This window comes from Elephantulus edwardii, unplaced genomic scaffold (genome assembly GCF_000299155.1).
Source record: "Elephantulus edwardii isolate Elephantulus edwardi_28Jun2011 unplaced genomic scaffold, EleEdw1.0 scaffold00192, whole genome shotgun sequence".
Taxonomy (NCBI): Eukaryota; Metazoa; Chordata; class Mammalia; order Macroscelidea; family Macroscelididae; genus Elephantulus; species Elephantulus edwardii.
Genome location: NW_006399942.1, coordinates 1,075,404 through 1,087,327, shown reverse-complemented (window position 1 = coordinate 1,087,327; position 11,924 = coordinate 1,075,404). Strand labels below are relative to the sequence as shown.

The window sequence follows — 11,924 nt, the reverse complement described above, 5'->3', positions numbered from 1 at the left end:
ACTGCCTCTTGGTCCAAGTATAGGTTTCGCATTAGCACAATCAAATGTTCTGGATTCCCATTCTTCTTAGAGTTAGCCACAGCTTGTTGTGATATATGTTGTGAACATAGCATATTGGTTGTAAATTTTCCATAGCAAATCTACAGCATAGCTTATTAATGTCTATACTTTTTTCCTTGTTCCTCTTTGTAGCAAGCACAATAACAAACAACTACAAAAAGTATAGAAAAGTTTTGAGTGATGAAAAATAGTCAAGTTCAAAAGAGAAAACTAGCTCTGATTGTTCCAGTGGGTTCCAATGGAGGAAACAGTCAGATGGGATTTGGACTAATTCAGGCCAGTCCACTGGTGTTTCGTTTATCAACTCCTAGTTTGGTACCTCTTCACTAGGACTGTTAATGAAGCAAATAAAGACAGGCCAGATAGAGATGACAGTTTCAATATGTGTACGTGTAGATTAGTCTTAAGCATGCATGCTGTTGTTGTCATGTACCGTCAAGTCAGAATCAACCCATAGCTGACTCTCCAGTTGGTTTTCAGTGGCTGTTAATTGTGTTGAAAGAGATTGCCCATTCATCACCCACAAGGTGCTGGCAAATTCAAACTACATGCTTTCAGGATTGCCAAGCAGCTTCTTACCACTCAGAGCTCCCTTAAGTCTTCATATGTGCTCTAAAATTCCATTTTTAAACAGAGACAGTAGTGAGATGCTGGACTGTCTCTCTTGAATTGCTTCTTTGATTCTGCTTTGCAGAACATCAACTTTTGAAGGTATCTGATGTGCCACTCTTGAAGGAAGCCACATCAGAGAATCTGCGGGCTTTTTGAGGCCATATCTTCCATCACTTGCTAGGCTAACCAGTACTTGTATGTCTTGGTATTGGGCTTCTTAAAGTTCACCACAGAATTAAATAACCTTACAGTGTCCAGTCCATTTACTATCACCTCATACCAGTACTTGACCCTCTAGGAGATAAATTCTTCTGGTAACTTTATTGCATGAGGGGCTAACACAATGCCAAGGTTCTTGAAGAGGTGGCAAGCAACTATTTCAGGGTTTAGCTCTCATTTGACATTATTTTCATCCCTACTTCCAGGTGATAACCTCTGAAGAATTTTACTGTCACCTCACTTGCCTTGGACTGGATCTTCTTTCTTGTCTTAGTAATCTCTCTTCTTCAAACAGCTATTTTTTCAGAGGATGCATAAACCGCCAGTCCTTGAGGAATGAGTCAATTCTGATTCATGTACTGAGACCAGGTCACCGGGGACTCAAAGTTCCTCCACAGACATTTTAAGGATGAGCTCCAAGTTACCTTTGGGATGGTGTTTTGGGTCCTCCACCAGCTTTTAAACACAGTGTCTCAGGTGCAGGCCCGCTTCTTGCTCTTCACTCGAGGCCAAAAGTCCCTCTTCCCTTCCTGGGTAGAGTAGGTCCTGAACTCCTCCTCACAGCCACTGTTCATTGCCTCCTTGAAGCAGAGCTCTCCCTGGGTCCACAATCCCTAGCACAGCTGGGCTCAGAGGAAACCTATCATGCTTTCTAAATTAAAATTTAAATCATTCTGTACAGGACTTGATAGCAACTGGTCACTGAAAAGTTTGCATGCATATTTTCTATTTCCTAGTAATGGGAGATAGGTGTGTTGGGGACAATAAGATTGGCACAGGATAGAGCAGGGTTTACATAGAGTCGCTACGAGTCACAGGTGACTCTACAGCACATAACAACAACAACAGGATAAGATTGTACAGAAATTTTAAGAACTAGATGGCTCTAGTGGTATTCACTGCCCTTTCTTGTATGCGTATTGAAATTATCCTGTCACTCACAATATTGTACTTCAAGATGGATCTAGAAATGACTTTCTTAACTATGAAAGCAACTCCATTTTTCCTCACCTTTTCATCTCTGGAGTAATATATCATATGATCATCAGACTCAAAATGCCCCATGCCAGTCCATCTCATCGAACCAATGCCTAGTATGTCAATATTTATGCATTCTATTTCTTCATTAACAATATCTAATTTTTCTACATTCATGGTTCTCACATTCCATGTCCCAATCACTAGTGTCTGCTTATAACTGTTCCTCTTCTTTTGTATTTCCATACTTGAAAGCTCCAACTCTGTTGCCCTTTCTGTTATTCTACGTGGGTTCTGTTGTACATACAGTTTTCAGAGGCCTGATGTTTCAGAAGTGGATGGCCAATCCTTCTTCCTAGTCTGTCTTAATCTGAATGTTCAGATTTAGAAAAGTATCCAACAGACAAACATTTTACAGAAAAAGTGAAAGATATAACACTTATTATGGTGTTAACCATTAGTATCAGTATTGTTCCTGCCTTTGTCACAAATGTCTTTACCCACTTATTTCCCTCCTCCACCATCCACCATAATACCCATCCACATCTACCCACTCCCTTCAGCATCTTCCATTGGCCAACAACCACTTGGCCAACTGAATGAAGAGATCTGTATTTGTTCCCATCCCAAAGAAGGGTGACCAACAGAGTGTGGAAACTATAGAACAATCTCATTGATTTCACATGCAAGCAAAATTCTACTGAAGATTATCCAAAAATGACTGGAACAACACATCAGCAGAGAACTGCCAGAAGTTCAGGCTGGGTTTAGAAGGGGTCGTGGTACCAGGGATATTGTAGCTAATGTTAGATGGATCTTGGCTGAAAGCAGGGAGTACCAGAGGAATGTGTATCTGTGTTTCATTGATTATGCAAAGGCGTTTGACTGTGTGGATTGTAACAAACTGTGGCTGACTCTGAGAAGAATGGCAATCCCAGAACATTTAATCTTGTTAATGTAAAACCTATACTTGGAGGCAGTCGTCAGAACAGAGCACAGAAACACTGCATGGTTCAAAATTGGGAAGGGTGTATGCCAGGGATGTGTCCTATCTCCATAATTTTTTCAACCTATATGCAGAACAGATTATCCGGGAGCCTGGGCTCTATAAGGAGAAGTGTAGCATCAGGATTGGTGGATGCATATGACAATACCCTGCTTGCTGAAACTGAGGAGGACCTGAAGCACATGCTGCAGAAGGTCAAGAACTGCAGTTTTCAATATGAATTTAGGCTCAATATAAAGAAGACAAAGATTCTCACCACTGGGCCAATTGGCAACATCAGGATGGATGGTGAAGTGATTGAACTTGTTCACAGCTTTAGTTTGCTTGGCTCCACAGTCAACACTCTTGGTACCAGCAGCCAGGAAATAAAAAAACGTATTGTGATGGGAAAGTCTGCTCTTAGGGACCTCTCCAAAGTACTAAAGAGCAATGGTGTCACTCTGGAGACCAATCAGTTGTTATGTGTCAGAGAGTTGGACAATGACTAGGAAGGACAGAAGAAGAATTGATGTCTTTGAGCTGTGGTGCTGGAGAAGAGTGTTGAATGCACCATTGATTGCCAAGTAAACAAACAAGTTCAATCTGGAGAGAGTTAGACTGGGCTGCTGCTTGGAGGCAAGGATTCTGAGGCTTCAACTGACATACTTTGGACATGTTGCGAGGAGAGACCAGTCCTTGGAGAGGGACGTCATACTTGGGAGGTTGGAGAGACAGCACAGGAGGGGAAGACCCTCTATGACGTGGATGGATTCAGTGACTGGGGTAATCAAGATGGGAGTGTCAGAGACAGTGATATTGACACAGGACAGTTTAGGGCTGTTGTACATAGTGTCACTATGGGTCGCAGGCAACTCAATGGCACATAACAACAACAACAACATAGCAAGGTTTGCAAGTAAATTACTTTCTTCAGTTACCCATTCATTAATACTTAGTCTTAGAATTGAAACCAACTCAGAGCTCACCCATTATTGGATTTCTGAAGTTTCAAATTGCACCAAAAACGATTGCACATCTTTCTGCCAAGAATAGTCTAGTGGATTTAAACTACCATGGGGAGGAGGGGGACAGCTTTTGGATTAGCAGCAAAACTTCCTATAGATGAGAACGCCAAAGTTTCATTTCTTCAGTAGTCCTCTCAACTTCATTTGTTTCTTGGGGGGAAAATGTTGTAAGTTTGCTTCTTTGTGTGGTTGGATAGGCTTTAAAGAGCTTATTCAAAAGGGGTTGATTTTAATTTTAAACCAACATAGTAATTAAATCCAAGCCTTTGTCTACATTTTAGAGACTAGGTGGCATGTCTGGACTCTGTAAATTGGATGCTCTTGTTTTGTTTGAGGGTCATGTGGAATGTTTGGTTGGCTTTTTTGTTTTGTTTTGGTGGTTTGTTTGTTTGTTTATGTATAAGCCTCTTATTTAGAGCCAACAAGACCTCTTGGAGGGCCTTTGTATTTAAAAGTCATTTGTTATTATATTTTGGAAGAGCCTTCTAAGTTGTACAGCACTCTTCTGTCAAATTGCTGTACTGAGGTAATCTGGGTTTGCTGTGATGCAGAACCTTGTGCCATTTGGGGAGTGGGGTGTCAAATGCCATAATGTCTGTCCATGGTAGACAATGTTTAGTGTAGTTCCTAATTTAAGACAGGTTTGGAAGTAGGGGTGGTATCCACTTCCTAAACAACATGCCTCTGGAAACTTTTTTTTTAATTAATATTATGGTTGTTTTTTTTCTCTCTATATTTTATTAATTTTCATAAACATTTACATAGATTTTGGGTTTCCATTCATTCATTGTTGCACTGCCTCTGGAAACTTTATGAACTTGGAGAAAAGACGATAGTTATAGAAAGGCTTCAGGTCTTTTGTTCATAGGGTCTCTATGAGTCATGCTCAACTCAATGGCAATCAAAAAAACAACATATTTATCCTTATTCATTCTAGTTGGGTTTTTTCCCCTGTTAATATGTGGGGGAAAGTATCATAATGTCAAGAATCGTAGCTGTCTTTTCAAGCCATTTATCTTTCTTAAAATTGTCATAAATCCCTTTGAACAGAAAGTAAATTTGTTCTAATTTTATTGTATGGATTGCAAATTAATATTACAATCTTTGGCATTTTATTTTGTGCAAAGGTTAATCTAGGTACTTATTAACTTTTTAATAGTGTGTAGATAAACTTATCAGTCTTTTATCCTTACAATATCTAAAAGTACTTTTATTTTTCTAAGGCCATACATTGTCTCTACTTAGTTAATTTTGTAGATTTGTCCATATTATACTGTTTCTTATTGTTTTTCTTTTGCTTTCTAGCACCTGACAAAAAGTATGCAAATATTAACTCCTCAGTCTATGACTTTAGACATATTTGCACTAGTTTTAAGGGACAAAAATACTAACAATGATTGTTTATTCTAGATCTTCCATTTAAGGGAAAAAGAAAACCCCAAAACATCCTGAAATCAATTTCTCAACATCCTCTTCCTTAGAACACAAACGTATAAGCAATATCTTCTCTTTTGAAGTGAAGCTTTCAACCTTCCAAAGTACTCACTTATATTCAAATCAAGCAATAACTTATTGTCATTGAATCAGACTTATAGTTGACCATCCAGTGGGTTTTCCAGTGGATTTTTTTAAGAGACTGTAAATTTCACAGAAGGAGATTGCCTGTCTTTTGCCCATGGAGCAGCCAGAGGATTTGAAGTGCCTGTCTTTGGCTTGGCAAAGAAAAATCTTTAGTACATCAACCTAGTCTTCTAACAAGCAGCTTTTTGTGGTTTGTCACCCTTTGTATTAATTCTTACTTAAGATTCATCCTCTTTGTTGGTAGAACAAGTGTTACTAATCTGATTTGTTTCCTTTAATATCTTTGGGTAATCTCCTCCCATGCCATTTACTGTCTTGAAAATCTGATGAAGAGTCAGGGAGGGTCAGTTCTAACTCGTTGGTACAGAACGACAACATGTTTACCAAGATATATAGTGTTTTTAAACTTAGTTAATGTAAATAATATTACCTTTTATATTTAGAAAGTTGTTGTTATGTGCCATTGAGTCATCTGTGGCTCACAGTGGCCCTATGTACAATAGGTCTGAATCTTTGCCCTGTTCAGAGCCAGTGTCACTGGCTTTAACACACATACTCTCTTTACCCCAGTTACTGTGTCAAATCATCTCATCCGGGGTCTTCCTCTTCTGTGCTGTCCCTCCACCGTTCCAAGTGTGATGTCCTCTAAGGACTGGTCCTTCCCAGCCACATACCCAAAGTATTTGAAATGGAACTTCAAAATCCTAGCCTCCAAGGAGAAACTTGGTTTCATCCTCTCCAAGACTTATTTGTTTTCTTGGCAGTCCATGGTATGTCCAAGACTCTTCTACAGCACCACAACTCAAAGACATCAATTCTTGTGTCATCCTTAGTCATTGTCCAGCTCTCTGATGCATAACAAGTAATTGCAAAGACCATTTAGAATGCAATAATTTTTTTTGCACTTTGACATATTTAAATCAGAATTCCTAGGGTGCAAATACCAATTTCTGTCATAATTTAAAATTATTTTGTCATGCACATCAAACACATATCAAATAGTGCTGTCTTTAGTCAATAGTTCTCTCTTTGGCAGTTCTGAAGGAAGATCCTAGACTCTGAACTTCTGCTCTTGGTCTATCTTCTGCTGATTTAGTGGCTCTGCTTTTCTATTTGAGGTGCATGGTTGGCACAGCAGGATAGTGTCCCAGGTGAGGGCAATGTCTCCACTAGATCTGGATCTAGTACATTGGCATTTTTCACTCAAAGTAGAGATGGTGGAAGATTCTTTCTAGCTTGTAAGCCAAAGAGTTGTCAGCAAGGCCAAAGAGAATTTGAAGGAATGGGACTTCAACCTCAATGGACTTGGTAAAAATGGAAGTTATGGTCTTTTCAGTCACTTATTATGCATTTGAGAGCTGAACAATTAATAAAGATGACAAGAGAAAATTATGCCTTTGAACTGTGGTGATGGAAGAGAGTGCTGAAAATCCCGTGGACAGACAAAAGAATAAACAGTTATTTCTTGGAGAATGTAAAGCTTCATCTCACACATTATGGACATGTTGGCAGGAGGGTCTATTTCTTGGAAAAGGAAATATGCTTGGAAACATGGAGAAACAGCAAAAGGAAAGAAGACCCTCAACCAGGTGGAGTGACATAGTGACTGAAGCAATGGGCTCAAGTGAGCCAGAGATTGACACTGCATAGGTCAAGTTTCAGATCTGTTGTTCATAGGGTCACTAGGAGTTGTACTAACAACAACAAGTGAAGATTAAGAAAATGCAAGTGTGTTGGGCTAGCTATGGAAACTGTGATAAGGTCTTGATATGGCCCTCTAACATGAGTCATTGACTCAACCTAAAGATTTTTCTACAAGAACTCACAGGGAAAAGCCATGTGTTGATGGTTTTGGTTGCTTCTACTTCTTTGCTCATTGACTACTCTGAGACATCTAAACTGAACTTTTAAGTGGTTTCTGTGGCAACAAGAAAGGGAGCTAGGGAGGATGCTGTGAATGTCCCAAATGACTTTTAGGAGTTATTAGCTAATGTTACACCAAACTTGTCATACTAGCAATCAGCAATAAAAATGCAGGATTTTCCCTCCAACAAACTGCATAAAGGAAAGAACTGTGTGAGAGTATGATCTATTATCAGACAATTGAAAGTAATAAAAAATACATAAATAACAATGTAATGCTTATAAATCTTGTGCTAACCTATGGAAAGTTGATCTCTAAGTTTCTTGAAGTCCCTTTTGCATACACACTCAAGACCTCTGTAGATGGCAAAATGAAGAAATACTGTATGAAACTTTCAACTCCACCTCCTTATGTATTTGTTCCCATAGTGGGGCTAATGGAGAGATGACCTTTATGAAAAGGGTGAAAAATAGATTCTCTAACTTTTATTTGACTTCCAACCCAGCAGTATGATATTCTGTTTGGAGAACAATTTTATAGTGAAGTACTAGGTAATACATGATTATACTCCCCTAGTTAAAAAGAAATAGTTTTTAAAAGTCTAGATAAATTGAAAGAACATATGTCAATGCCTGTCTTTCACATAAAACTCTGAAAGTCATACTAATTAATTGGTTGTTAATAACTATTTGGGAGATGTTGCTGTTGTTGTTGTCAGTTGCCGTCAAGTGGACAACTCATAGTGACCCTATGAACAAAGTGTTTGAGCCTTATCCTATCCCGAGCAACTTCTGACACACTTGGCCCCATTCTCCTGGTCACTACGTCAATCCATGTGAATGAGAGTCTTCCTCTCTTTGTCCAACCCATCACCTTTTCAAGCATGATATCCCTCTCCAAAATATAGACTCTTCTAGCAAATTGTCCTGAGAATGTGAGATGAAGGTGTTTCCCCCAATGAACCTTTTCTTCCAATGAAAAACTGAACTTCACTCTCTCCAGGACAGACTTGACAGTCTTGACTCTTGACAGTCCATGTTATAAGGTAAAAAAGGTTGTGGAGAACCAGATGAAGTAAAACAAAGGAATTTATTATCAGCTCTCAGACTAAGTTCTGCGGCCCCAGGCCAGAAGGAGGCAGTGGGGATGGGAAGTCATGTGCAGAAAAGCTACAACAAAGTTTATACACGTGTGTGGGCATAGGGGAAGTAAGTTGTTCTATTCAGTGGTCAGCTTTCTCTATTCGGTGATCAGTTCTCTGTAGAGGACACTAATTGGATGCCCTCTGCCCATTCCCATATAAAGAGCTACTTGGGTCCCTTAGGTGGGTTGTGTCATAGCTGACATTTAGGTAGGACATGGCTGGTGGCCGTGCTCTCTTCTGATTGGTTTTAGCCATCTTATGCCAGGCTGAATGGAATGTCACCCAATAGGTGCATCAGTGTGGAATGTTGCTCAGCTTCCAGGTGGCTTTTCATTCCAGCCTTTCTGGTTATATAGGGGTGACATAGTCTCTCTGGTTACTTCCTGCTGAACAGGGCCAGTGAATAGGGCTAGCTAGTGGACTGGGAGGAGGTTCACTTGGGAGCTGGGAGTAAGGGTGAAGCAGCATCTGATTTACTGTGACATGGGAGATCTCTTGAATTCGGTTGTACAAAAACTTAGAAAAACAAGAAGCAACCATTAATGTGGAGAAGGTGTCAAAGCAGAAATAAGTAACGTAAGTAGAAAGCCAGTGGAGGAAGCTTATGTGGAAAATCATGTGTGGGGGGAAAAGGGCTCTCATAAAGCAGTTTGAACAGGCTAAGTCTAGAGGGAGAACGTGGAGTGGCACATAACCTACTTATAGCTAGTGGCAGTAGAGTAGGCCAGGAGAGTTTTACCTTAAGAATGAGTTTGGTGAGGTGGTCTTTTAGGAGACCATTGGCTCACTCTAACTTCCCAGATGACTGAGGATGATAAGGTATGTGCAGCTTCCAGGTGATGTTGAGGTTTGTTGATACTTGCTGAACTTGAGAGATGATCCAATCCTAACTGCAAGGCCCATGAGTTCCAGGGGTGGGACTGCCTGATAGGTGGGCAGTAACTTGCTGCAGCTATGCACAGTGGGTAGATGAGCCACAGTAGTGCAGTCACTTTGCCAGTGACCTGTTTTCTTGCCAGCTGGGCATGGCTTAGTTGGTGGAATAGCTAGAACTGTGGAACCTGGAGCAGTGGAGGGATCTAAGTGAATATATTGCATTAAGGTTTCAGTTAAGTGATTTAGAAAGTCAGCTGCGTTCTTGTCAGGGCCCTGAGTGATTTTCTGGAGTTTGTTATAATTAATAACTTTCTGGATGGCACTTTGCATGCCAGCTAGGAGACACTGGACCATTCAGTCTCACTGGTGTGTGCCATCCTGATCTTGTTAATAATTCTAGTTAGTCTCAATATCCAGGATGGCAGCAGCACCAATTGGCATTGTTTGGTCAGTGGGGTGTACCTGATCATGGCATGTGCCCTAGTGGCTGCTATAAGGCAGTCTTTCTCATCAAGAGCAAGAGTGGAAGTGAGAAAGACATGAAGATAACGACAAGTTAGATTATAAATTCGAGTCAGAGAGCGAAACTCTTTGTGATATTAACTGGGGTTTGCAGAAAAGGATCCAAGGAGTTTTTCAATAGCAGAGAGATCAAGTAAGGGAAAAGGAGCATGAAATCTAACCATGCCTTCAGCCCCTGCGATGCCATGCAGAGAACAAAGGAGATCAGTTGAATGGGGGTGGCCTCAAAAGTGTTGGAGCTGGGAGGGGGAAAAGGAGAGTGGGTATAGGAACTAACAGGAGCTCCAGCAGGAAATGGAGAGGATAATGCTGCTGAGGGAGTAACTTCTGGCTGGGGTTAGGGAGGCAGTGAGTGAGAAGGGAGAGTACAAGGAATAGGGGAAGTTTGAGGTGGAGAGCCCAAGTCTTCAGGCAGGTCAAAAGAGGAGGAAAAGAGGAGGGGCTGAGGGAGGTTCAGTGGAAGGTGAAGAGGAAGGGGGGGTTTCGGTCTAGAAGGACTTGGGCAGGGAAACAGTTTGAACACAGTTCCGGATGAGAGTAAAGAAACCAGAAAGCCTGAATATAGGGTATCTCTGAGTCCTTGCTGAGACAGTGACAATAACTGCCTAAAGCTGTAAGGAAAGTATCACTAGTCTAAGGTGCCATCTGAGGGCCAATGAAGCTCATTATCTAGTTGGTATTGGGGCCAAGAAACAGAACAGAAGATCAGAGGCTTTCCCCATACGTTTAAATGATCTTGAACTTCAGGCCAATGAGAAAGTAGGCACCCAAGTGGTGTCTTGGGGTCAAATTTAGAGGATTGGAAACCCATCCCCCACCTCCTCCCTCATAAAGTGTGGAGGAAGGCTGGCAATTGGTCCACACAGAGCATGGAGGAGGTCAGCTGCTGGATACCTCCGGCGTTCCCTCAGGCCCAGAGCTCAGAGATTAGACCTGGTCTAGTAAAGCACAGGAAGCTTTGGTGCGCACAACTACAGGCAAGGATCCTGGAGAACAAAACAGTTTCTGCGGGGGAGGGAGGCAGGGAAAGAAGTTGCAGATCACTTACCTTGGACAGCTTGGAGAAACAGCGAGGGCGTTCTCATTAGAGGAGCAACTTAGTAGTACATACTCCCCAGGGCCTGCTTACCTGGTGGAGTCTTGGGGGCAGCCCAGCTCTCCCTCCCAGGTTTGCGGCAGTGGCACCCGCTTGCCAGAGCCTGATTCCCAAACAAACAAACCAATATAAAAAAAAAAAAAAAAAAAAAAAAAAAAACCCCCAAACAAAACCCGGCTTGTTGACTCCGCTTCCCAGGACCTGACCTGATTTACAGCTGGAAAAAAAAATTATGGCTGTGGGGCCACTTCCCAGGACCTGATTCCCAGGAAGGGATGGGTCAGTGACACACGCTCCTTCCCGGGTTCTCAGCACCAAAATGTGAGGTAAAAAAGGCCATGGAGAACCAGTTGAAGTAAAACAAAGGAATTTATTATCAGCTCTCAGACGAAGTTCCAAGTTCTGCAGCTCCAGGCTGGAGGGAGGCAGTGGGGATGGGATGTCACATATGGGAAAGCTACAACAAAGGTTATATGTGTGTGTGTGTTGGGGGGCGGGGTGAGGTAAGTTGATTTATTCAGTGGTCAGCTCTCTCTATTTGGTGGCCAGCTCTCTGTAGAACAAACTAATTGAATGCCCTCTGCCCTTCCCCCCACGTAAGGAACTACTTTAGAACCCTTAGATGGGTTGTTTCATAGCTGTGGTTTAGGTAGGATGTGGTCGGTGGTCTTGCTCTCTTCTGATTGACTGTTGCCATCTTACACCAGGCTGATAGGAATGTCTCCCAAGAGGTGCATCAGCGCGGAATGTTTCCCCACTTCCAGGTGGCCTTTCACATGGTGTGTTCAATATCCTTCTTCATCACCACAATTCAGAATCATTGATTCTTCTTTGTCAACCTTAAATTCATTGTCCAGCACTCAGATGCAAAGCAAACAGTTGAGAATACCATAAATTTGATTCACCTTAGTCTATAATTGACATAATTTCTCTTTAACACTATGGAGAGATTTCCCACCCCC

The 11,924-nt window shown here is 41.5% G+C and overlaps 1 protein-coding gene and 1 pseudogene across 4 annotated transcripts in view; one reads left to right on the top strand and one right to left on the bottom strand.

Annotated features, from left to right (window-relative positions):
* The window catches only part of UGT2A2 (UDP glucuronosyltransferase 2 family, polypeptide A2), a 133,189-nt gene that overhangs the window by 96,685 nt on the left and 24,580 nt on the right, over nucleotides 1-11,924 (top strand). Inside the window, exon 2 of one of the 4 annotated variants that reach the window (XM_006896819.1) lies at nucleotides 9,229-9,231. The exons of the other annotated variants lie outside the window; for them this stretch is intronic. Within the exon in view, the coding sequence (XP_006896881.1) occupies nucleotides 9,229-9,231 (3 nt within the window). The remainder of the gene's footprint in view (nucleotides 1-9,228; nucleotides 9,232-11,924) is intronic. 4 annotated transcript variants of the gene reach the window in all.
* LOC102847786 lies at nucleotides 805-8,723 on the bottom strand (annotated as a pseudogene).